This window comes from Malurus melanocephalus, unplaced genomic scaffold (assembly GCF_030028575.1).
Source record: "Malurus melanocephalus ecotype Western Australia unplaced genomic scaffold, MMel_1.1 scaffold_57, whole genome shotgun sequence".
NCBI classification, from domain to species: Eukaryota; Metazoa; Chordata; class Aves; order Passeriformes; family Maluridae; genus Malurus; species Malurus melanocephalus.
The window spans coordinates 1,478,137-1,504,418 of record NW_026623289.1 but is presented as its reverse complement, the minus strand read 5'-3'; the positions used below and the strand labels follow the sequence as shown (position 1 = coordinate 1,504,418).

Genomic DNA, 26,282 nt, shown 5'->3' with positions numbered 1-26,282 from the left:
CTCAGACTTTGCAGCATAATTAAGGAGCATCTGCTTTCCRCTGTCCTCAGCATGCAGCACTGAAGGTGACCCTCGGAGATGGGAGCTCAAATGAGGGAAGTGCTGGTGAGGCCCTGTAGCAGCACTTCAAAGCAGCTAGCCAAACCCTGGCCCTGAGYAGCATGGGGGACTCGGGTGACAAATCATTGCTCATCACACAACCCTTCTGCCCAGTGCAGAGCTGGAGAGGTSATGAACAGCTTCCAAAAGAGCCAGAGTAGCCTGTCACTCCTTCCTRCCCACATCCCAAGCCTGGTGTGTCCAGGTCATGGATGAGCACACCAGTGGCACAGCCCTTGTACCAAGGGGATCCTAGTGAAATCTTGGGTGCAAAGGGACTGAGAGAGGGACTCTGAGTGAGCCTGTCCTGCTCTCAGAGGTGGAGTCACTGGACGTAAGACCAAATGGGAGATGCATAGCACAGCTCCGTGGTGGTGCTGGCAGGCTGGTGGCAGTGGCAGGGCTGTCCCTGCCCTCACCTCAAGGCCACAAGGTAATCCTGCAGAAGGATCCTGAGTGTGACCCTGCTTCCCAGCCCACTGCAGAGAGCAGCAYAAATCCCACACAAGCGCTTTAACCCCAGGTTAGGGTGAAGGCTAGAAAGGAGAAGGCTGGATCGCCTGGGAAGGCCAGGTCACACAACAGAGTGGGTTAAAATCCCTCATCCTCATTCCATCAAACAAGGAAAATCCCTCATCCTCCTTCACTGTAGCCTCTCCTCCCCTCCCTGATCACCTCAGAAAGTCCTAGGGACTGACCCAGCATCCCCCTTCCATTGCTTCCCCGCCTGGGGAGCCACCAGGAGCTTCCCCACACACCATCTGCTCTCCCCAAGTGATTTGCGGGTGCCCAAGGACATCCCTCCCATACCATCTGCCTCCACACCAGGCCACATCTCCCATCACCCCCCACACCCACCCCAGCCAACATCTCTGGGCCCTCTGGCTCTGGAAATCTTCACATGTGCCACCTGCACAAAACCTCATGGACAAACTGAAGACTTTATTTGGTCTCTCCATGACTGGATGCTTCACACACGGTGTAGAAACTTGCTGCCACAAAACCCCATTGATCCACACACAGCGATGGCAAGTCTGGCATCCCTCAGGGCTCCCAGCTGCTGATTCCAGGCAGAGCACACCCTTGTCACGCTGTGGATGTCAAATGGCACAGACACACATGGACATCGATGTGTACATGGCCAGAGTGTCCGCATGCTGAGGGATTATTTTTAGCCTGACAGTGATCAAAATGTCAGAGAGGGTTTTATTTATTTTCTCTGGAAGGCTTGTTGCTTGAAATCCCCTTTGGCAGAGGCTGACCCYGACCCTGCTGTCACAATAGGATCTGTCATTCAGTTCTGTCATCCCTTCCCACCCTTGAAAAAACRTGCAATTCAGCAGGAGGGAAGGGTGACTGGCCCAGTGTGCCTGGCAGGGCTGGCAACCTTTGGGAGGCAGGTGCCCATCCAGTCCTGCAGTCCAATCCATACCCACCCAGCCAGGCTGCAGCTCCCCCAGCTCCCCCAGCCTTCCCAGATCCAGAGAAGGTCTCACTGAAGCCATAATGGACAGCTGAAATGTGAGGGACACCAGAGCTGGTCTTTGGAGCAGCCGTGCAGTCAGGAAGGGCAGGCAGGCCATGGGACACTCGCTGTCACTGCCCTTTAGTGACGTGAGAGATGAAGTGTAACAGTTCCAAGGTCTTCTGGTGCCCTGAAAGCACACAGAGGACTCCCTGGAGATGAAGCAACCTGTTTCTTCCTGCTCCTCTGACACTCACCCCACACTCACACAGAACAGCGCCAGGAGCAAAGCTAATGACCATCACAAACCTGCCCTGGCTCCTGTYCAGCCCACAGGACCCCATCTGCATGCAGGGCTCTGGAATGGGACACCTGTGTCCCTGGGGTGATGGAATGTGGCAGCAGAACATGGCAGCACCCAGCTGGGTCTGCATTTCCCAGGGTACCAGGGCATRACATGTCCACTGCCACATACGTTGATAGGTTATGCACAAATTTTCCCTTTTCTTGTTAGGAAAGTAGACTTGAGAGAGAATGGCTGCTCAGAAAAGCACTGGCACATCTGAGGTACAGGTTTTTTTGCTTGTTTATGGTGAGAGGAGAGAGGAGCAGCAATGGCCTATATTCACAGAGTAACAAAGGAGGGCCTTGAACCATATCCAGCTTGGAAGCTGTGACCAGTCCATAGATAACCAGGAAGAAAAGTTGGTGTTTTCCCCTCGGAATGGCCTATTTACATCTGAAAACTAGCAAAGACCTTGCCCAGAGGCTGGGACAAACACTCCTTTCACTGCCTGCTTCCCATGAGGCTTTCCCCTCCCTCTCTAAGAGGAAATTTCCAGTAACTGAGGTATGAAAACCAATTCAAGACTATGCTCCAGAGCCAGCTGTAAAACTCGTACAGGAAGGACTCCCCATCCCACCGCTCACATGGCAGGCTACCCCCAAAGCAGGTCACAGCCTTCATGAGAGAGGGAAGAGATGGCTCTGTCTGCATCCTTCTGGTGCACGTCAGGCTTTGGGGGGTGGACCAAGGTGCCCARACCTGTGGGCACTGCCAGCACAAACAGCCAGGCAAGATTCCTTAACAGAGGTCCTGGTTCCCTCGGGAGGTTGCAATGCTGGGACACCATGTGGTACAGCAGTCCCTGGTTTCATTAGAGATTTCATGGAACAAGGGATGGAAACAGAGAGGAATCTGGTGAGGGGAAACCTTCTTCCTCCTCCACACTTGCCACCATGCCATATCCTGGGAATAAYCACCACGACTCATCTGTAGGAAATTTTGAAGAAATGTCTTTCTACCGTATCCAATTAATCTTCCTCTTGGACTTTACATGTAAGATTAGGATTTGAGCCACACGGTTTTCCTGCAAAAGTGCAGGAATTGTGTCTTCCATGGCTGACAGGATTCTCCATGCATCCAGCTGCATGTGAAGCYTTCAGGGAGTTGTGATGGCAGATGCTGGCACATGGGAGCAAGGCCTCATGTTTCTCACAGCAGGCCTGAGGGAAGGCAAGAAAAAGGCTGGGTAATTAAATATCACTTGTCAGAGCATGTGCAAGAGTCAAACAGCAGAAACATCCCTCCTGTGCACACTCTTGCATGAAGCTGTATCRACATTCATCTGCTGAAATCCTGCAGTTCCTGGGCTAAGCAATCCATGCATCCACAGTCATAGGCAGCACCCCTGGAGCTGCCTGCCCTCTCTAGGCAAACCTTCGCACTCCTCTTTTGGAAGGACATTTTGTGCTAACATGAAACAACCAAAACTGTGCTTTTCCAAAGTCCTGCCACCTCCGTACACAGGAGGGACAAATGTGTTCCTGGCTTGGACAAAGCAGCTGAATCCCAGAGTGTCAGGTCACACCCCGAACCATAGCAGCAAAAACACAGGGCTGAGATGGAAGGAGGAAGGTGGCACATCCCGTAACTGCTTTCACGTTTACTGGTACCCCCGAGCTCATGTGAGGCCACCAAACTGGGCYAGGTGTGTGTAAACCACACTGCAGGCTCAGCCAGGTCTGCTGGGGTTTGGGAGCCAATCTATCCAGAGGATTTCAGCAAATAGGAGATTAAGTGACTTACAATGTTTTAAAAACATGTTCTTTGATATCTTTACTAAAGCAAAGGTGATCCAATGGGTAATTTCTTTAAAGGAAGGTATAAATGTGGGTGGCTGACAGCCAGTTCATTATATCAGAATCAGTTTTCATTAGGAAGGGGAAGCCTGTGTGGTTATTAATTGTTCCTCTAATTGCTTTCACTCCCTGCTACCAGGGCAGCCTGCTGCTTGCCTGTGCCTGGAGGGCCCAGGTCAGAGTCCTGCATAACTCATCCCTGATCAGCTGACATGGGTSACTATAAATAAATGGTGACACCTGAGAGTGGAGGAGGAAAGGGACTGTGCTTCTCAACCTGAGATAGTCTAGTCAGCTTATGCAACAGAAGGTGACTGGTGACACTCTGTAGTTATTAACTGAGMGGGACTATTTCTGATAGCTGAGGGCTCTGACCTGGCCAACATATAACAAAATTCTCCGGCTCTGAACTGGAGCTGGATAAATTTGGACTAACAAGAAGTTGCTGGTTATTTAAAGTGAAGAAAGCAGCTGCATGTTCTCCACTAAGAAGTATTTTAAAACCATGAGGAACTGCTTAGCTTCAAAATCTGTTGCAACTTACTTTAAAAAAAAAGTTAAATGCCCATTTGTGACTATGAAGGAGTCCCTTGGGAGACTGAAAGGCTCCAAATGAGCCTTGCCAATTCTCACCAGGGGATTTAACACCTTACAGTGACAGTCATCCCTCTGATTTTAACCCTCCTTCCTTCTGCCMCCAGCTGCAGCTGCAAGCCAGCTGGGCACACTCACCTCTGGTTCTCACAGCATGGCACAGTCACCCTAACGGGGACAAGCTGGTTTAATTAATGCAGCTGTCACAGAGGGGGCAGTGGTGGGGCTCACATATCCTTCCCCTTGGTACCAGRAGGACCACAGAGAATCCCTTGGCTTGCTCTGCTAGGAGGAACAGCACTTTCCCAGCAGACCCTGCCCATGCAGAGGGTAAGAGCTGGGAAGGAGGGGATGCTGCAGAGACACCTTGCTGCAGGGACACACAAACAGGAGTGGCAGATGGGGAGGAAGAGCCCTGTCTTCTCCTTTGTCCCTGCTGTAACCTGAATCACTCATCTAAGCATTCAGCATCCTTTACTGCCTAGAACATGATCCTTCAGGATGTGGAAGTCTGCAGGCAAAGAGGGGGAAGTAGAGCCTGTGTATAGAGCAATGAGGACCTGGGGGTGGTGAAGCTACAGATCCACCTCCCTGTAAGCAGRGACACCTACCTGTGCAGGTACACAYGTTACAYACAAGCACACTCACACACACCCACCTTTGCTAGCAGCAGAGGCAGCCACAGAGCCCATATTTTCTACTTTTTACTTCTATATCTGCAAAAAGCAAGTTTGCTTCTGTTTCCAATTCCCTGCAATTTTCGTCAAATGCCTTCAAGAGAGCAACTCTGTCTTCTCGGCTGAGGGAGTCTTTGATGTCCAGCACTGCACTCAGATGTTCCTTCCTTTCCAAAAGGATAAGAGGGTAGGTCAGTGAATGAGTCAAGGGAAAAAAAGCTTGTTTYCTGTCACTCAGTTTAGTTGGACCAGACCAAAGACTGGAAGCTGCTTTTCGGCACCCTCYGGCTACCTAAGGGGGAGGCCATATCCCAAGAGCTGTGTAGGATATGGCTGAGCTGATGGGTTCYGAGACCAGGACACACAGTGCCCCTGTGAAGTATTGAAAATGTTCAGCTAAGTTTATTCCTAGGAAAAAAACCATATCTGTCATAACACATTGCAGGTAACTCTATATTTGATCACTGGGAAGTATTTTCGATATAATTTCCCCCCTCAGATGGAGCTAATTTTTGTTCATGTGGAAGGTTATAGGATTTTTGTTCTACAGAACACTGTTCCACTGAGTGGTGTAACACCGTATTGGATATCAGGCAAATGTGTCCAAGCCAAGCATCTTGAAGCAGAGAAATCTGTTGTAATCAAGAACAGTTCATCCACTCACACCAGGATGACCTCCTCTGAGATCTGGGTGTTCTGAGAACTTTCTATGCCTACTTCCTATACTATATATACATACATAAATAATTGTTATGCTGTATCAGATAAGCAGCTTTTTAGCTCAATAGCATCTTCAAAAGTAGTAAAGTAAAAATGAAGTAAAAAACCAGATGAAGCATAACATGATTGCTTTGTCCTTCTTTTTATTTATTTTCTTGCCTACAGCAATCCACAGTGTACAGACTTCCCTTGCTACGGGTTATATCGTGACTGTCATGTTGACTAGGCKCTGAAATAATTATCTACCACAAATTGTCTGCCCCACATTTGAAAGTATTCACACTTTTGGCCTTCACAGCATCCTGTGACAGAGAGCTGTATGCTGCAATCATATTAAGTTAGAAAAACACAGGCACTAGCATAGCACATCAGAACAAAAGATAGATGCAATAAACGACAGGCTTTGGAACAAATGCAGTTAGCTAAAATCTCTCCTTCCTAGCAAAAGCTGTGTTTCAATTCTGTTAACAGTTTTCTGTAAGAAATAGAAGTGTGTATTCTTGCTGAATACACCTAGAATTTTGTGAAAATAGTTATATAAGGAATGGTGAAGTGTTGAAGCCAAAAAGCCAAGTGCTTCAAACCTGTGAAATGCCTGAGTTAAAGATGTTCCTAAAACCTACATTTTACACACATGTGCCTGTAAATTCTGCCTTCAGGTAGTACTTTTCCACAACATTTCTGCTGTGCCAGCAGCAATTCCATCCATCCTCCACCTTGACAGAAGGACAGCTCAAGTCCACCAGTTCAAGTCTGGCAAAGTTATGAACCATGTTAATCAGCATCTGCAAAGAGGCAGCACCGGGTACATTCAAAGGTGACCCCACACTGCAAAAGTATCACAGGGCTAACATTGCTGTAAGCCTTCTGGTGTCAAGTAATCATGTAAGAAAGAACAGAAGTCAAACCAATAGAAACATTACCTGAGCTCAGGAAATTCTTTTAGAATGGGCAGAAGTGCTATTTTCATCCCCTCAGCATCAGAAGTTTGAATAAGTTCTAAAATTGGTTTTATGGGATCCTTCAGAGAACCAGCTGCAGAACCCTGGAGAGAGAAGCAATGGTGTGATCAGGACAAGGGAAATAGCACACCATGTGAARAGCTGGACTCATTGTCACACAGGGGATCTCTCTCTGTGTGGGTTGGAAGCTTTGCAGGAAAAAAAAACCTGGRGAGTACTCACAGATTGCTTCCARGGCGGCTGGRCAGCTATCTTCAGCAGAGCAGAATCCCCTACTRCATTTCTTTTAGCAAAGCTGGCAAATGTACCTAATTTTTCCCTAAATTGCCTGTCCTTTCTGGGTCATTTCACCCTGTGGGAAGTGGTTTGTTTCTGGAGGAAAGCACAGCCCTGTGCTTGACCATTGTGTAAACAAGCCTTGTTGCCCAAAATGCTGGCGTTGCTACTGCACCAAAGCAAGCCCAGGGACAGAGAAACAGCCTTAGGGAGAGGATGAGGGTACATAGATCCTCTGACAGAAAAAAAAAAAAATGGGAAACAGGGCATAGACAGCGTAACAGGGCGTAGACAGCRTAAAGAATATTATGTGGTTTGTAGAGGCTGCATACAATCAACTTCCTCCAACTGGAGCACACAGGAGAAAAAAGCTTAATCACAAAACAAACAGCATTTTTAGCAGAGCTGGAGAAGCAGAATACAGATCAACCACCAAGAGAGAGCTTCAGGTATTGCTCACATTCTTCATCAGTGCAGCCATGCAATTAAATTGCTTCCCACCACCAAGACAGAGCTTCAGGTCTTGCTCACATTTTTCATCACTGCGGTAATGCAATTAAATTGCTTCCCTGAATTATTAATGCCACCACATCAGCAGAAACTGTGACAAAGCAAACCTGGAAAAAGGGCTGCCAAACTGGGACAGGAGAAGCCCAGGTTCCCCTGATCTCCACGGGGCATTAGAAACAGCAGGTCACATTCTTCATGCAGCACCTTTGCATTGAGCATAAATTAAAAATAATAATAATATTTGGAGACAGCCTTCCCCCTCTCTCCCTGCACTGCAGGCACACAGCATGTCTGCTCTGCTCAGTGAACAAGCTGTACTCAGCTCCTGAGGCACTGGTGCTGTACAGCTTCATACTTGGCAAGAACACTTTTACAAAATGCTAATTAATTTGAAGGCGTCAGATTTAGTTAAGCACTACATAGACAGGCAAGGTCAGAGGTAAACAGCCTGCAGCCTAAAAAAAAAAAAAAAAAAAAAAAAAAAAAAAAAAAAAAAAAAAAAAAAAAAAAAAAAAAAAAAAAAAAAGAGGTGTCTTGTCAGCAGGGTTTAAGTGCCTTTGACACATACTGCTCTTAGGACAGAAGCAAGGTATTTCCTAATGTGTTTTAAAAATGGAGGAGAAGGAAGAGCCCAAAGAGAGGGCAGAGCAGGGCAAGGAGCAGGTGCAGCCAGTGCAGCCACTGCATGATGAATTCAGTCTGCAGCAGAGTACATGCTTCACATGCATAACCGTGTTCCTCATGACTAAGGATCGGGCTGTCCCCTGCAAATCGCTTGAGCATTTCACCCCCAAGGCTTTTGGTGTTCTCACATCAAGTAAGAAAGTGCACACACTGGGGGCACTGGGGGAACGGTGCTAACCTGATGCAATCCTTTTTCACCTAAGCTGAATGTAGGGTCTAAACAGATAATTAGATTACCTGTATGTCCTTCACACTCTTCCTTGCACATTACRTCCAAAGTGATGCTGAGCGCAGTTTTACTGGTAAACTTCAGTGTTAAGTTTAGAGAACCTTCCTGCTATTCCCCATATGCTGCTCAAAGCATTGATTCATCTGTGATCGATCATTCTAGGAGAGGTGGGTCTTCAGCTAAAAGCACAGGCAGCTTCCAGCTTTCTACCATGAAACTAATGCATTAATTATAAAGGGTCTGAGAGGATTTTAGAAAAGCCTRCAGAAGATCACTTTTATTTCATTTTATTCATTGGATAAGGTAAGAATTGCTGGCAAATGCCTTGCAAGGGACTCATCTGTGAAAAAAATAGATTTTCAGTCCCTAACACTTCAACTGGCAAGTTGTAAGAATGACTCAGCATTTCTGAAATTATTAAACCAGTATAGCCAAGGGGGTTTATATGCTCTGTCACATCTGAGTCCTGTCACCAGGCTGACTTTGCAACAACTGCTGTGCTGCTCAGCCCAGCCCCGTATAAAACACCATGCCTGGGCACTCTCAGCCTGCATCTGCTAATGAGCCGTGCCAGGGACATTGCACGGCAGTGAYTCTCCAACTGGAGCAGCTGCAGGAGGGGACGCTGTTGCCTTTGCAGTCCTTGCCCTTGGGTAATCAAGGGACCCATGTGACAGCCTGGTGGCATCAGCAAATGCTGCGTGCAGTACTGCCAATTACACCAGATTATGAATTGAGGCTTTTTTAAGCTTCTGAAGTTGTTTCTGCAAATCAGAACCAGCACTTCTCCACAAGTTTTCTTCAGAGGTGTGGATTTGCTTTTACACCCAATACTCTGCAATGCGCTTTACCTCTTAATGGTGTGAGTTGTTTAGCCCTGCAGGGAGACTCGTTCCTCCTCACAACCCTCAGCAACCACAACAGCATCAGCATGTTTTTGCCATAAGGCAATGCCACAGCACAGGGAAATGGCTCAGACAGCCATCATCCCAGCTCTGAGAGGCTGGGAAGGGCCTGTGGGGAGGGAGGAGGCTGGACAGAGGGGGAGAAACGCACACCCCAGAGAGAAGCAGCCATACAGGACAACCCACAGAGCAGGTGAAGACGTGGAGCAGCCAGTTTTCCTCAACCCAGAGGCTCAAGGGAAGGCATTGCCATCCCATGCAGTGTATCAGAGAGCTGATGKGGGGAGATGGCAGCTTTGGAGCTGTCTCTCCAGCTCAGCAGAGCACGCCTCATTCTTGTGTCAGTGGCAGCAGTGCGAAATTTGCCTCCTCCAGTCACACATTTCAAAACCATGAACTAACAGCTTCTGACAGATCAGAAGGGCTGTCAGCATATCTGACTGTCATTTCTGTGAAGCTTGATACCCCTGTGGTAAAAACTCTTAAGCTKTTTTGTTGCTTTCAGTCTTTTCCTCTACTGGTGGTGTTCTTGATGACAGAGAGCAAAGCTGTAACCTTATCAAAGACTTACTAAGCACTCTCTAAAGATGGTTTGCATCATCCTATAATCTTCTTCTATCTTGTTGACAATCCTCTTCCTCTGCACAGAAGATGGTTTCCTGGGAGTGGTCAGGAGGGCTTGCATGTATTCTGTAATAATGATGGCATTGACAGCCTTGACGAGGGCCTGTTCCAGAGCAAAGACACCCAGATTAACTTCCCTGCACTGAGCAAGGTCCAGAACACACCTATGCCAGGGCAGGCAGCAGATATCGTGCCCATGCAGATGTCTGTCCCATCCTTTGCCTAAGTGTTAATTTAAAATGCTTGATCTAACACTTGGACTCGCTGCAAGCTGTACGTGGATGACACAAACCTTGACGATTTGTGTGGAGACATCCAACCAAAAACAATGGGACCAGTTAGCTGAGCCAGAGGACACTCACACTCCAGAGCTGCAGCAACACTTGGCTTGGCTATCAAACACATCACCTGGGGAGAGCTTGGGCTGCAGACAAAGCCAGATCCAGCCTCCCTGGAGCATCCACATTTGACACAGGACCATGCCCTTGGGCATACAGTTGTGCCTGGKCACAGAGAAATTACCTGGGCAACTCCCTCTGAATTACCACTACCTGCTGAGGAACCCCGGTGTGGAGGTCATGGAGCACCTGACWGGGACAGTGAGTGTTTCTGAAGGGAGGTGGGCTGTTGCACAGAAACCACGTTGCATTAGCAATTGAAATCAGAGCAGCTTTAGGCTGCAGTCCAAAGGTACAGGAAATCCCCAGCTCTGTCCAAAACAGACAAAGCAAGAGACAGAGCTCTGGCACAGCGTTTCACCACCGAGCTGCTGCGTGCCCCAGCACTAATGTGACATAATGTCCAGTGACAGGCTTTGAACAACAACAGAATGGATCCTATTTTTTAATCTTCCATTACCTTTTTCCATATTGCAAAATGTTAATTAAAATCAGCACTGACAAAGAGACTGCACACATGGGGGTCCCGTGCTTAGGGTGAAATGTGGACACATAGCAGCAGCAAACCCAGCCTGCACACAACAGAGGGTTCTCTAAGTACAAACTTCATTGCTGAAGAGACAGACTCAAGGGTGTTGTGAGATCCTAGACAAGTTGCTTAGGCTACTGTAAAGGTGAAAAAACTTGGGTCTTCAGGAGGTTGTTCTTTGCCAACGCTCTGCATGAGAGACTAMGCCCTTTAAGAATCGGGACTTTTCACCCCTCTGTGCCCACTCTCCATCAAAAAGGATAAATAATCCTTAAAAATAAGGTTGAAACACATTAGAAGCTGAGAAGATTTCCAATATAATGGTATTGGGGTAGGATCAGAGGGAGCCCTATATTCCCCTCTGTATTTGGGAGATGCATTCAGTTTCTACATTTCTTCACTTGTTGGTTTCTCTGCTGAAATTACAGAAAGGTCCCAGCTGTCACTACTGAGCTCTGGTGGACAGAGGTAGTGGATTGAGACCAYTAGATATTTAAAAGCCCATTTGACAACAGACAAAAGTGTAGTTTAGATTAATGTTCAAATACTGTGCCATCCAAAGGTTCAATGACTAGTTTTCTGACTTCACAGAATCATAGAATGGTTTGGGTTGGAATGGACCTTAAAGATCATCTAGTTCCAACTCCCYTGCYATGGACAAGGACATCTTCCACCAGAACAGRTTGCTCAAARCCCCATCCAACCTGGCCTTGAACTCTTCCAGCRGTGGGGCATCCACAGTTTCTCTGGGCAACTTCTTCCAGCACCTCACCACTTGCACAGCAAAGAACTACCTCCTAAAACCTCTTTTAGTTTGAATCCATTCCMCTTTGTCCTGTCATTACACGCCCTTGGAAAAAAATCCCTCTCCAGCTTTCTTATAAGATGATTTCCTGAGTAACATCTTGTTCTCACTTTCTTACTTATTTCATACCTCATATATATCTGGTTTTTTCTTCCCAAAGGTCAAAAAGCTTTGCTTTAAGGATTCAAGGAAAAGGTCAAAACCACTGTCACACTTTTTGAAGTGGTCCTTTAGTGTTCCCTGAGGAAGAGAAACAGACAGAGTCAAAAGGTGCACAAACAACAGACACAGATTATTGTGCCTTTGCTCTTTCTGCTCTTGGAAACAGACTGCTCCACAAACTGCACCATCCTGTGCCTTTATTTCAAAGAAAAGCAAAACATAAAAGAAAGATACAATTCCAACTCAGGAAGGATGCACTAAGTTCTTAAGCCCAAACCTGGAAAACCTGAGCTCTAGGCCTCCTGTTCCTCCAGAGGGCTGCCCATGCTCCCTGCCAGAACCGCCCCCAGTTCCCATCTGGATGTGTGAGCCCATAGGACAGGCTGGCACTGAGTTCTGGAGAGCAAAACTGCACAGTGTAGCCAGAGCTTCTCTTGTCATTTTCCTTTTGCTGCCTTCAGTGTCTCCCAGGGAGCCTTTGCAATGAGCCTGAGGATGCTCAGGGGAGTTTCCTGTGAAATGCACAGGACCACACACCGCTAGCAGCCTGGAATTCTGTGTTTTCCAAACACAGAACCCAGGATATGAGGGATGTCTGGGCTCATAGGCTGATACTGGAATGTGTGAGAGGAGGGAYGTTATCTCAAGGGAGGAACACATTTCTGACCAGCCTTCTCTAGAGCCTGACTACCCAGCACAGCCCTGGGCTCTCTGTGAGTTATCACTGTCCTGGGAAGATGCCCAGACACTGGGGATTAATAGGTACCAGATTAAATTCAACTTTGGGGGTCTTGGTACCRATTTGTAGCACAACAGCAAACACTATAAACAGTGAAACTGGGATCCCAAAACTGGAAATGGTGAAGCTGTCCATATACAGATTCTGACAAGGCAGAGGAGAGTACTGGGCTTGAAGGCCAAACTAAGGCTTCACCCTTTCCAAATCAGAACATGRAAGGGAATTGCATGCCAGCTATACAGTCTGAAAATAGTCAGTGTTAAAATGGGTCACCCATACCTTGACTTCAGAAGTGATGGTCTGTAGAAAATGCTCCATAATGTCATCTTCCATCCTGTCTAGAAATCCATTKGCCTTAACATTCTGGCCAGTGCTGATGCTGCAAATGTATGTTAGCTTATGCCAGACAGTTCTGTTAAAAAAAAATAAATATGGAAAATATTGATTGGATCAAATCATGTTATTCTCTCAGATCAAAAYTCTTTCTACTGTAACCAGCACAGCTGCCTGGGTAATTGAATGGACACATGCTCAGGTCCAGGGCTGACTCAGTAACCTGCATTTGTGCATCCATCTTCCGGATGTCTCTCATGAAGACACTGGCACAAGGACATAAAAGTTCAGTGCACACAAATGTCACTGGTACCCTTCATTAGTGAGATCAGATCAGTAAAAAATTCTAGTATTTTCAAAAACAAGCAAACATGACATGGTCTCAACAAACAGAATCTGAGTGAGCATCCTGTGTGCCTTCGACAGCTTACAAATACAAGACAAACAATTATCTTCCAACAGAAAAGCCTTCMAGTCAGCAAATACTGGTTAAAATTATCACCAGCTTGAAACCAGACATTTTACATTCTGGAAAAGCTCAGTGTACWACTTCACTCTCAGTAACGCTGTAAAGAATTACATAAAAGAGACTCATAAGTATTCAGTCTAGGATCCAGCATCAGCAATGTGCAAATACAACAAACAAAGCAGCTACCTAGGCTCAACACAAGGCTCTGATGTCAAGTAATTACTGTGCATATGCTGGATTTTGGCATTTTGCTGACTCCAGAAATCCCCAGACAACTTTACACAGGAAGAAGAGAAGCAACCTTGTTTTCTCTGTTGYTGCAAGTGCTTCTGAAATTAGCTCGTAGGTGCAAACATCCTCCTCCACCCTTCTGTGCTTTATTGCTTGCCTCCTTCCTAGCAACCCCAGGGAGAGCCTGGCATATTCCATGGGGTTTCATTCAGCAAAGCACTTCAGATTGCACCTACCAAGTGCACTAGCACACACATCTCAGCATTTATGCTCAACCTTTATGAGGCTTTCCTGCTGAAGGACAATCAGGCCAGGGAAAGGAATGACATCACAAGCCACAGCAGGGCTAGCCAGGATGGTCCCCACATGTGACAGCACTGCTGCCTGCTTCCTGCTCAGTGCAGGAAGGGGGAGATGGTGGATTCAGCAGTGGCCCATGCACCTGCAGGGCCTGGGAGGTGGCAAAAAGGCGCAGTACAGTGCTACCAAAGCAGCAGTCAAGGGCCTGGCCACTGTCACAGCCCCCATCTGAGCCTCCCTCTTGCTGGGGCAGCCAGGACACCTCTGAAGGGGTTTTGCTGACAGCAGCTGACTTCCCTCTTGATTAAAGGCTGTTGTGCACAGGGTTGGACAACCAGACCCAGCTGGAGGCAGGGTTGGCCTCATAGCAGTCAGAAGAAGATCACTCAGCAGAAAACCCATTCTGCTCCCCATGTCACAAGGCTCTAGTTTCTACCTGAGAAGGCAGCAATTCTCCAGGATTCGTAAGCTGCTGCAGATCTGTGGGCAGACATCAAGCTGGAGAAAGCTTCTTACTTCATCTTCATARCTAAAGTAAAGCAGGAAGAAGCATCTTTAATGTGGTGTGCTCCACAACACATCTGACAGCAATAGCAAATTGAAGAAATATTCTGTGATTATTTGTCTTTTTAGTGCATGGTTTCAATCCACCAGGTGGGATCTATAGCACAACAAAGTCTGTGCCCTGCCCAGCTGGTGAGGAAGCAAAACAGARGAATGGCAGGGAGAGCCCCTGAGCTGCCTGGGTGCCATTGCCAGGAACCGAGAGGCAGGAGGTTGATTTGTAACACTTCCTTCTGGGAAGGAATTCAGGCCTTGCAAATRAAGTTGCATGGAAAAGTCTCTGTGTGTATGAATAACCCACAAGTTCTATTGACTGGTTTGTCAGTCTCAGTCTCATAAATGGYTCCTGGGCAATTCCATTTTATAGGAATTTCCTTCCTCTCATCATGTGGAGGGCCAAGGAACTTAAATCTCCATCTGAAATACTGCCTACAACTAGCAGTGCTGGCATTTTCTGATATGAGGGATACACAGGGAGAGAAATACCCAAGAACAAAAAGCAGCTGAAGGGAGTCAGAGGCAGTGGGGAGAGGCCAGATGAGGACATTTGARCTCCTATGAGAACCAGGACAGAGCAGAGCTCCACAYCCTCCCACAGAGYCAGCAGAAAGCACTGTGCCTGGGAAGCACAGCGGGAARAAGGGCCAGGCCTGGGCACTGGACACACGGCTGYCCCTCTTCCYGGGTGTGTTTAGGGTCTGAGTCTCTCCAGAGCATCCCCCAAGGCTTTATCCTGTCCCAGCTAGTCCAGATGCACTTTGATCCCTCAGCTGTAATCCAACAGCAAACACTGAGCACAAAAGTAGCAGTGAAGCGCTGTCTCTCTGGTAACAGCTTGATGGGAAACAGCCATCAACATCCAGGTGAACACAGCAWCACCAGCTGCTTCATCAGGACTCCTTTCTTTTGAGCATTAAGAATGTTACCAAGGGGGAAAACAGCATCCTTCCTACCTCTCCAGGAACCTCAGACACTCCTCCAGGCACTCAGCTTCCACCTTCTCGCTCAGGCTCTCGCTGACTCTCCTGGCAGTCTCTGTCTTCTCTGTTAGTATCTGTGGATTTCAACATGTGAGAGAAGAGCTGGCCAAAGCCATTTGTTCCCTGTGCAGTGAACAGGAATACATCCCACTGCTCACTCTGCAGCAAAGCCCTCTGCCTTCCAGGCAACAACTTCTGCTTCAGTTTTGAGACCCCTCAAGGAAATAAATTTATTTTTCAACAGCCTGATTGTAATGCCTGATCCTACACCTTTGCTTCTGCTGCTCTTGTGCTCWGCTTGGGAAAAAGCCTATCCCTGCAGATGTTCTCTGCTGGCCATGTCCAGCCTGGCAGCTCAGCTCATACATRGACCTGCCATCTGCAGGACAACCTGTGCTTCTTCCTGACTCACCCTCGCACTTAAGTTTGGGGGCAGCCACTAAAAAGAAGGTTAGACTGATCTAAYTGTGTGCCCTGCACCTCTGCCAGGGTCTCCACATGGGATGTCTGGAGAGGACAGGTGTCATTTTCCCAGCCACCACCATTCACACCTGACACAGAGCTGCATGTTAAAACCTACAGCTCATGTTCTCTCCCACTGACCCCAGCTGGGTGGCCCAGGTGTGTGCAGGAGCTGGGCTATGCCAGACAGCTCAAAATTCACCCCATATTGGGCAGGCCTGAGCAGGTGGCAACTTAATGCTGCCCATTAGCTGCTCTGTGGAAACAAAAGCTTGCAAGAGGAGGAGAGCCAGATGGATAAAAGGAGACAGATGGACCCATATGCTGTGCTCTCCCAGTGCTCGCCAGCCAGAGACAAAGGGTGACTCACATCATGAATGGGKTTTTCCACTGCTCACAACAGATGTAAAAGCTCACCCAAAGGGACAGGATAAAATATGCCACCACAAAGTGTCAGAAAACCACGGCTGATGAATTTTCATGACACCTTATTCATTTTCTATCTGAAGTTTGTGTCAGCCTGAGAAAATTGAGGAGGTGGTAATTTCATAAGGCTTTCCTATTAATCCAGGCTTTTCCATCACCCACCCCAGAGCATTCAAACCTGTCAGTTGCATACCCAACAGAGTGAAACCACTCATGCTGAAGCATGGCCAGATGTTACAGATATGAGGACTGTGGGATTCAAACCAGGCTTTGTCTTAATTCCCAACTGAAAACTTTCCACTGTGAGCCATGAGCAGGAAAAAAACAGTTTGGTAGCTAAAAGTCACCCTAGTAACAGGTACATCACTGGGTACATTGCTGCTCCATTGCTCCAGCAGGTATAGGGCAAGGCAAGGAGCAAACAGTCCCTGTTGTGAGCTCTGCATTGACCAGTGCTTGCCAGCTAAAGCTGTATCTTCATAAGGAAGGCCAGCTGCTGTTTATCTGCAATGCTTCCAGTGCCTGAGGTTTCCTGCCATCCCAAAGGACCATGGAGCTACTTCCCTCTCTCATGCCCTGAAACTGCTGCTGGGCTGGTGGAAGTGGAGAAGAAAGATTCAGTCATGACAGCCCACAGCCTGCCCCTGATCTCTAGCGTCGCTTGGGCTCATGTGTAAACTCCAGGATTTATTTTAATCCTTCTGCAGGTCTTGATCCAAATACCCTCTGCCCACGGCATATGCAGCTCATAAATCAGCAGWGTGTGCTCCTGCAGTGCCCTTGGAGCACCCGCCTTTGCTGTGCTCTGCAGAACCCCCTSGCACATCCTGACCCACCAGGGCAGCAGTCTCAGCAGGGGCACGCAGGGAGCAGCCTGCCTGCATTTTGCWCTGTCAAACACGGGCTCTGCCATGGCTCAGCAGCTCTCCCTGCTTTTATAAAAGTGCTCTGCAGAGCTCACACAGAGCAGACTGAGTAACAGACACCACAATGAAGATCCAGGCTCATGTAGAAAAATGCAGCTTCAGCTTGAATCAGCTCAGGCTCATCCTTAGTTTAGTAAGTGTTTTTTTTCCTTTACCTTTGCCCAAGACAAAAACATGTCTGGGAGCAAACAGATGCAGTTTAAGTATGGCAGCCARCTTGCAGGTTTTTACACATCAAGCTTTGCCTGAGACATGCAAAACTAGGTCTTGCCAAATACCCACATACTTGTGTGCAAGATGTATGGGAGCCTTTCAGTTCTCCCAGCTTACCTCAATGGCTGCAGCTTCTGCACAAGGGGGTTTCCCAATATCAAAGGCTTCTTTTAGTGCTTTGCCTACTTCCTTCTAAATGATAAAAGAAAATTTAAAAGTACAGTTAAGATAAAATGGCATTCATAACGAGTTAGGTTTCCCAGCCTCTCATTATGCATTTGGACTAGATGAATTTCTGCTTCTATTTTTTTGGCTGTCTCATTTAACCCAAAGCCTGGGTATTTTCCAGCTAACCTAATAACATTGTTCCATTTTGTTCTACATTGTTTGTTTGAGTTTAAATGATTTGCAGCTTTCTTTCATCCCAGTGTCAGCTTGGGTTATCTACAGTCTTCCCTAGTTAGCTTAGCTCCAATGAAGGCGCCCACACAGCAAAACAATGCTTAGATCCATCTCCATGCTGCCAGTTACTATAGCTGAGATTTTCCACCCTTTCTCTCTCCAACCAGCACCCACAGAAACCAGCCAGCATTAATTAAAAACATTCTCTTGCTTGAGCCAGGGACTTGTGAGTGCAAAGCTGGAGTTAGTGTTTAGAGCTACTGTCATGGTGAGATGGGCCCCATGAGGCTGCACAATGGGAAATTTCCCAAGACTTGGCTGGCTTATGCTAGTTTGAATGGCTGTAAAAACAAAACTAACACTGCAGAGAAAGGGCTTGTTGCTTAAAACATGATCTGACCTTTACAGAAGCCTTAAACTCAAAAGCCTGGCTCGCTTATTTATTCTTTCATTTCTGAATCTTCCTCCAAGGAATGTAAAGACTGATCTCCCATTTTTGTCTTTGTTCTCTTCTGGCTGATGAATTAGGAAATTTATGGCTGTCAGATGAAGAATTTCATCAAAAGTATATTCAAAACAACTGCTCTCCCATATTCACTGAAAAGTGTTAATCAAAGACAAATAAGCAGTTGTAAACAACCAAGAAAAATTCCTTTCCTCACAAGTTCCATCACCTGACTGTGAGCAAATGTGTGAAACCAATGTGCTGAGATAACACATCCCAGCTGAGCTGGACAAACACTTCAAGCCTGCCCGCCACAATCGGACAAAGCATGGCTTAGTGAGGAGCTGCAAGGCATTTAATAACTTGAGCCACAGCACTTAGTTGTTTTGGATCAGATGATATGTCTGAATCAAAAAGGGCTTGCTTATCTGTAGCTCTTGTAGTGATATCAAGACCTCAGGCACCAAAGCTCCAGTGTGGAAAGGACCAAAATTTTTGCTGCAATAAACAGGCCCAGTTTCCTACTTGTTCCTTCCTGTCTGACCAAAATCTTGCAAGGCTTCAGATCTGTGGATAGTCAGTACAGCTCTGCTGAGTGTAGCACATGGACTTCTCAGTCCTCCTGAAAAAATTAYTTGAAAAAATAGAGGGGTGGTCAGGAGAAGACCCAGACCCAAGTGATCCTTTGCAGGTCAGTGTAAATGAGTATGAGAATGAGCCCTGGCATCATGCTCAAAAGTTYGCCTTGCATTCATGTCAAATTCCCCAGCACAGCAAGGGCAGAGGTGACAGACTGAAAACTAAATCGATGGAATCATCATTTTCAGTTCACCAGCTTTGCAACTTCAAAGGGACAAAGCTCCATTGCCCCAGATGTGTCCAGGCTGAGGGAATGCTGACTGAGTTCCCCACACTGGAGTTTGGAAGTGGTTTTGAAYCCTATGGGTATCTGGACTCTCAGCACCTTCAGATATGATCACAGTTCTCACCACTYATTTCTGTTTAAAGTGCTTTTAGTTTGCACAGGTATTAGGCTGCCACCCCCAGTGATAAGCCWGGTATTCATAAGCAAGCAGACCATGTCTTATTCTGGTCAGGAAATTCTCATTCTGAAAAATTCAGTCACCCACTGAAGTGGCAAAACACAYACCATGTGATTTAGTCACAATTACATGTGACAATTGTTCAGAGATAACAATAGGATATTTGCTCAATAGCAACTTCCTGTATATTAGCATAATGAAGGGCTAAATTACCCTAGAACCAGAAATAGAGGGATAAAGCAGGTTTTATAAGCTGTGCCACTGAGCTGAAGAGACATCCATAATTTTTCCATATGGAGTCAGCTTATGTCCACTTAAGCTCATTAGCTTGAATCTGGAGCTGGTCCCAAGCTGGCCAGGTTTAAAGCRAGCTGGGGCAATGCTGGGCTACACTGCCCAGCACTCCCAGCTCCGTTCTCTCCGTACAATGCAGCACCACATGGAGATGAGATGCTTCAGAACCCAAGGTGGCACAAAAATTCAGGGCAGCATGGCACAAGAGCTCATAACCACTGCCAGATTGAAGTGAGCCTGCTCAGCACATGGTGTATCAGGAAAGCAGAAAGCCCGTGGTTAAGCAAAAGCATTCTTAAGCTATTACACTAGAGAGGGGAAAAGAAAAAACCAAACAAAAAAAACCCACATTAAATTTCCCATCACTGTTACTCAGCATCTTTGAGGGCTTCTCAGTGACTCAGTGACATGCTCTAGGATAACCTCAGTGGCACTACCCTGAGTTAAGTCACTTCCTTCATTGAAAAAAGTGCTTTAAAAAGAGCTTAAGAACACGTGGTCTTCCCCAGGATAATGATTAGGAAGAGCCCATAAAGATACTTAAACACTGAAATCAGTAGGCTTTAAGCATATTGTCACCAGCTGGCACTTCTACTCCCATGTTTGTGACTACCTTCATGTTTTCCTTCAGGGAATAAGTCTTGAGGAAAATCTCTGCAATTTAGAGTACTTTCTCTGGGATGATTCAGCAGTTTGCCATGGAATTTCCCCTCCTCTGCTCCCCAGGGGCTGGTGGAAATAGAAAGCAAGAGASCTGAGTGTGGTAACTCCTGCTGTTCCATTTCAACTTGAGCTGAATATAAGAAGCCCCGCTGAGTTTTCCAAATAACGTTGTTTCCTCTGAACTCCCCCGTTGCTACAAAACATTTTCCCTGCTTCATTTTCATTCCACGTGTCTCAACAGAATTGTTCAAAGAGGGAGCTTTGCTGAGAGAAGAAAAGAGATGCTGCAGCCCCCGGGCTGGGGTCACCTGTGGGATCACAAGGCAGGATTCTCTGCGGAGGGCTGCTGGGCGGGCACCAGCTGCACATTTTCCTGTGCTGAGCTCTGGAAATCATCTYTGCTCTAAMCTCAGCAGTGTCAGTCCAGCAGGCTGAGATTACTGCAAGGAGTCCCCCCACAGAAGAACTTAGCAGCCACAATATCCTGCACAGCTGAGGCAAAGGGGCTGTAAAAAACACCCCAACAGTTGCACACCGTGGGATCATTACCAGATGAGGAGAAGATGAACATCTTGAAATGGCCCTCAATAAGGAAGTGGGTTTCACCCAAAATCTCCCTCTCCTCCAGATGAATGGGCTTCTGAGCAGAGCAGATTGCAGYTCTGAATAAGCAGCAATCGGATGAAGAGAGATTTGCCCATGTCCCAGCATTTGCTTGCTAAGGAGCAGGGAGAGGGCAGCATCCCTTTAGCAGCAGACAACCATGAGCCTTCACACCCGGGCTCTGCAATGAAACTTGGTCAAGATGGAGACCTTGGGGTTCACACGTGCCTGAGCAGAGCTGGCTGCTTGATAAGGGCATCCCTTAATTTAAAACCATGGGAAAAAACCAGACAGAATTGGGGGAAAGTCCTGAGTTCTTACCCGTGCAATCGCAAGTAACTTTTCCTCAGTCTTCAAAATAATCCACACGAGGCACTGTGCGCCAAGGGGAAGGCTGTGCTGGGGGATGTGCCCGGGTCTCACACATGCCTGGCTGCCGCTGTGTACAGAAACAAGAGCTCAGCCAGAGTGGCATATTCCTGCAGGCCCACGGCGTTGCCTGCCTGGCATCCCTTTTGGCATCACAGCCCTGCACTAAGCAAACACGGTGCCCTGCAAGAACCCAGCAGTGTTTGCCATGCTTGGGCAGCCACAGCACAGCCGATGATCTTTACAATGGCTTTCTGCCAGCTATTCTTTTGTGCTGTTTCTTTTCTTTCTTCCTACATTTGCTGCCCAAGTTGCTTTTTGCTCGTTGTTTCCCTCTCCCCTTCCCACACTGCTATTGCTGAATTCCTTCTTAAGCTTGGGGAGAGTCTCCCGAGCACACTGACATGAATGCACAATTTTCCAAGTGTCACATATTCTCTCTGTATGGAATAAAAAGCAGCCATGTACCAAGACAACTGCATCTATGCAAGAGCTTTCATAGAGGTTGTAATTGTATTTAGAGAGGAAAAATCAAATGCTGAAGTCTGGCATCTCTGCTCTCCTTATTTCCATTTCCTTCAGTATCTTCTGATTAGTACAGTCACTGGTCTTAATTGTTTAGTTCTTTTTTCYTTGAAGGAATTCAGCATTTACATAATACATGTTTTCCTAAGTTTTACTTTTCTTTATATATTTAAATTGTATAAACTTTCCGCCTTCCATTGTATTGAAGTTTTCAATATTTCATCAATCCATTRCTCCAGAGTTTTACCATTTCAAAAGCAGCAGCAAAAGGCATGCCTCCTGACCACATCTCCCACGTTCCTGATGAAGGCCAGTGTGTATCCACCACACTGCTTCCCTCCTTCAGGAATGGCTGGGGAAAGAGTGCACCTGATGATCTGCTTATGAGCTAATCAAGGGTTTATAAGTGTAATTAATACAAGGAATAGAGAAGCTGTAGGCTTGGATGAAAGCATCAAATAATCCAAAAGGGCTGAGAACTATTAGGGCATAAATAGATTGGAGCTGCCAAGCAGCAATTAAACCAAGGACACAGAGAATCAAACGCTTCATCCACCATAAAAAAAGAAATCACAAGAAGGTTTCAGGCTTTGATGACACCCACAGGCTTTGAATTCACATTGGGTCAAAGGATCCCAGAAGTGCCATTCTTTAGATCATGGGGAAAGCCATAGCTGCTTCCCCGAACTTGGGCAGGAATTTAATGATCTGTTACTTGTTTTTCCTGTGATCTGAACACTAATGAAGGAAATACAGAAACAGCTGGGAAAACTAAAAGCCAGATAAAGCAGCATGAGAACCAAGGGCAGAACAAGAGGAGTCCATAGAGCACCATGCTGACATAAAGGCCAGAGAAAAATTACTCAAGGGTAATTGGAGTGTTATGGACATTTCTAAAAAAGGCTTGATGCAAGGAAAGTGTTCAATAAAGCAGAAAACTGTGCATGTCCAGCAGGAATCCAGCAGAGAAATACCTGCCCACCTCAGATAAACCCCTGAGTCCAGTATTAAGGATTTAGAAAGAGGCAGTACTGCAGYGAAAAAAGGCTTTGCTTCTGAGAGCACAGAAGATAAAAGAGGCAGTGGGCAAACTTAAACTCGGCAGGAGTCCTGATCACCACTGTGTTATCAGGAAGCAGGGGTTGTTCTCAGGAATGAAAAATAGAAATATAGAAAAAAAGGCCCTCAGACATACCTTTTGTACATTTTGATGCCCCATTCATAAATTAAAAGRCATTGGCTGAAGCTGAAACAGTTACTGTCAGTAAGTGTGGAGAGATGAGAACACAAAGAGGCATGACAGCAGCGCTCGTAGGTGACGAGCAGTCCTGCTTCCTTGAAGATATCACTTCTGTGCTCCAGYCTGGGGAGAAATGTCATTTCCAGATGGTTCAGGTGCTGTTTTAGTGCAGTCTCATCTGTGTTAGTAGAGGAACCAAACAGGGGAATCTGCGCTGTCATGTACTGCATTAGTTTTTCCTCCAGATCTTTTCTCCAGAAGTTTGGACTCCAGGTGGAAACAGACTCCRTCTCTACGCTGTTGCGAAGCCACTCTGCTTCCTTCTGCTTCTCCCACTTCAGTGATTCCCCCACTGACTGCAATGGCTCCAGGATCATCCTATCACTTCTACTGAGTGCTTCTCTCACTACAGTCCACATTCGTTCAGCCAGCAGAGCATAAAGTGATTCAGACTTTCCTACACCATCATTTCCAGAATGCTCCAGATCATAAATCTGATCACAAGCTTCCAGAAATTTTCCTTGCTCCATGAATCTGCAGATGATTTCCTCTGCAACAGAAAAAGAACACAAATTGCTATTTGTTCACTTGTCTATAAGACCTATCACTTTAATATCCAAGTTATGAAGTATCTAGTTTATATGCATCCCAAAATTCCTCAGGGATCTACTCAAGATCAGCCCACTTAAGATGCACTAGCATCTCTCAGTTTCCCCAGGGCAAGCGCTTTTTTGTTTCTAAATTTCTTTCATCCTTTTTCCTCTAGACTAACCAACCCTGCAGATTAGTCTGCAGCTTTCTGTCATCATTGCAGAGACCTCCTCATGTGATCAATGAAGGATCATTAATTACAATCTTTCCTTAAGAAATGTACCTTCTKCCCAGAAGAAAAGCATTAAAGAAAGGACATCTGAACAATTCAACACATGAAATTCAAGCCTAGAAGTAATTCTCTGCCTCCTCTACAGAAACCCTGGCAGGACCAAAGGGCTGCAAGCTCCCTTGGAAGGTCCCTCACAGCTGCTCACAGCCTGGCATGGCTAGGCAGWGGGGCTCAGTCCTGCCAGAGAACCCTGGCCTTAGGCTGAGACTGCTCAGTGCAGTCCAGGGCCCTCTCTTTGTCAGGCTCTTTTAACTAGGCCAAATGTCTACAAGTGCAATTTCACCCTGATGTGAAATCAGGTGAGCTACTTGTCTCAGCAATGGGGATTCCTGTAACGCCCCTGACTCCCACACCTGCAGGAGTCTGTGGTGATTGAGCCACTTTCTTGATCATCAGACACCCTGTCAATGCAGTTGCGAAATTTTTATTTTTCAGAAGTTGGAAGGAGATGTTTTTCTGTGCTCCTTGTTTCCAGGGTGTCTTACCTAACACATCCAGCCAACCAACTAGAGTTAAATGTCCCCTCAGAACAGCTGCACAGAGCTGAAGAGSTTCTCTTCATGTGTTTTACAGATTACAAGATTGAGCAATGAAGGGTTAAGGTTTGTCCAAAGGTATCTGGAGCAGAGCCCAGAGGACAAATCAAACTTGATGAGAATGCAGGGAAAGTTAAGTAAAGCCAGAAGCAGTGGGACTTAAATAATTCAGGATACAACTTCGGGTATAGAGTGAAGAATGAAAAAGTATGAGCTTCCATTACCTTTCACCTATATCCTTCCTACCTGTCCTCTGTGAAAACATCCCCTATGTGTAGGGGAGAAAGAATCAAACCAAACAGGACTGGAGGGAGGAAAATGACATGAAATGTTGAACGGTTGATAAAAAGATCTTCAACAAAGCTATTGGTAAGTTATTCAGGAGGGGTCTACAAGCTGCACCCATCCTGCCTCAGTACCTGAAACGCATAGGAAATGTTTAACTGGCACAACCAGCCCGTGTACACCCCACCTCCCCCTCCATCTGTGGAGGAACAGCGATGTCACACCGATGGGGTGTCAGTCACACGTACATCATCTTTCTCACAAGACACATCAGGAGTCTTTGCAGGAATAAAAATAAGAACAGTCAAGAGAAATGTTTGTGAGGCAAATGGAAAGTGAAATACAGAACTGTCCAGAGTAGCAAATGTGGGGTTCAGAAGGGACAAGAATTCAGGTGAAGGATGGGGAGGAGGAGAGTGGAAAGCRCCTAATCCAGACACTAATGAAAAACAAGGGACAGTGTGGCTGGGAGGGGCAGACAAGGTCCAGGCCTGGACCCAGAGATAATTTCAAGGTTACCTGCAGGTACCCTTCTCTCCACTCCCTTCCTACTGGTTGGCATCTTCAGCAAATTCCCTGCCACAWCCTCAGCACCAGCCTTCTCCACCATCTCCTTCCCACCAACCACAGTCTTCAGCAATTTGCCTGCCAAGGTTTCCAATTTCCTTTTCCTCTTTGCCTCCTGCTTCTTTCTCTCCTCATGTGTGGCCTTGGGCAGTATTCTTGCTTTTTCCCCAGCCATTTTCTCTCTCTTCTTGTTGTCTCCTCCCATGAAGGCTGCCCAGGAATGCTTTGTCTTCCTCATGATCCAAGCAGATTCAGGTATTTTCTGTCCAACTGGGAATACTATCAGAAGAAAACATGAGAAACACTTCAATGCGAAGTTATCTTAGTGTCTGTCTCATAGAGAAATTGTCTCTTTTTCTGGTTGKTTTTTTTTTGGTTTCTTTTTTTTTTTCTGCGCAGCTACAGGCTTCAGCTGCCTTTGAGAAAGTCTAACCTGGTTCCTGTCCGTGCCAAGTGAGGACACTTTTATAGGCTTCCAGCCCTCTTAYGTAATCCTTCTCTCTTCTAGGAAAATAATGTCAAAAACCTCATACATAATCTAACCGCAACCACTGGGGGAAAGCCAGGGGGATTTTTGGCATTTTCTAAACGATTAAAACATCCTTGCACTGCCAGTTATCTTGATGACAATCCTATCAGTTTAAGAAAGTTGATTATTAATAGCTTCTATGATGCACACATCCTTTTCCACCCACCCCACACGCCCAGGCTGCACCTGAGTTTTTCTTTGGCAGGGAGATCACATCTGGATTTGAGCCAAGTTTTTCCTCACCTCCCAGCAAGCCTAGTGCTAGCCTCCAGGGCTGTAAAGGCTCAGAGAATGGGTGTTGGTTTACATGTTTTCATAACACTATTCAGAGGAGATAGGAGCAACCTCAGCCTTCTGGAATGTGCAATATTCCAGCAACTATGTACACTATTATGCATTATTTTAAATTTATATACACACACATGAAAAATAAATGGTGTAACATTGCAGCAATCCACCATTTATGTCTGTGTG

The 26,282-nt window shown here is 46.5% G+C and overlaps 1 protein-coding gene across 2 annotated transcripts; it reads right to left on the bottom strand.

Moving 5' to 3' along the window:
- Window positions 1–1,032: 1,032 nt before the first annotated feature.
- On the bottom strand, window positions 1,033–25,741 carry LOC130573354 (uncharacterized). 2 transcript variants are annotated; one of them, XM_057365741.1, is made up of 12 exons: window positions 25,232–25,741; window positions 22,964–23,558; window positions 21,196–21,313; window positions 17,542–17,616; window positions 15,371–15,471; window positions 14,290–14,382; window positions 12,800–12,932; window positions 11,749–11,859; window positions 9,835–9,990; window positions 6,621–6,742; window positions 4,959–5,144; window positions 1,033–3,070 (listed from the first exon to the last, which is right to left on the bottom strand). In XM_057365741.1, the coding sequence occupies exons 1-11, from the start codon at window positions 25,515–25,517 to the stop codon at window positions 4,964–4,966; spliced, it is 1,971 nt and encodes a 656-aa protein (XP_057221724.1). In that variant the 5' UTR covers window positions 25,518–25,741; the 3' UTR covers window positions 1,033–3,070; window positions 4,959–4,963. The 2 variants fall into 2 exon arrangements, with proteins under 2 accessions (XP_057221724.1, XP_057221726.1); XM_057365743.1 differs by lacking the exon at window positions 9,835–9,990.
- Between the last annotated feature and the right edge of the window lie 541 nt (window positions 25,742–26,282).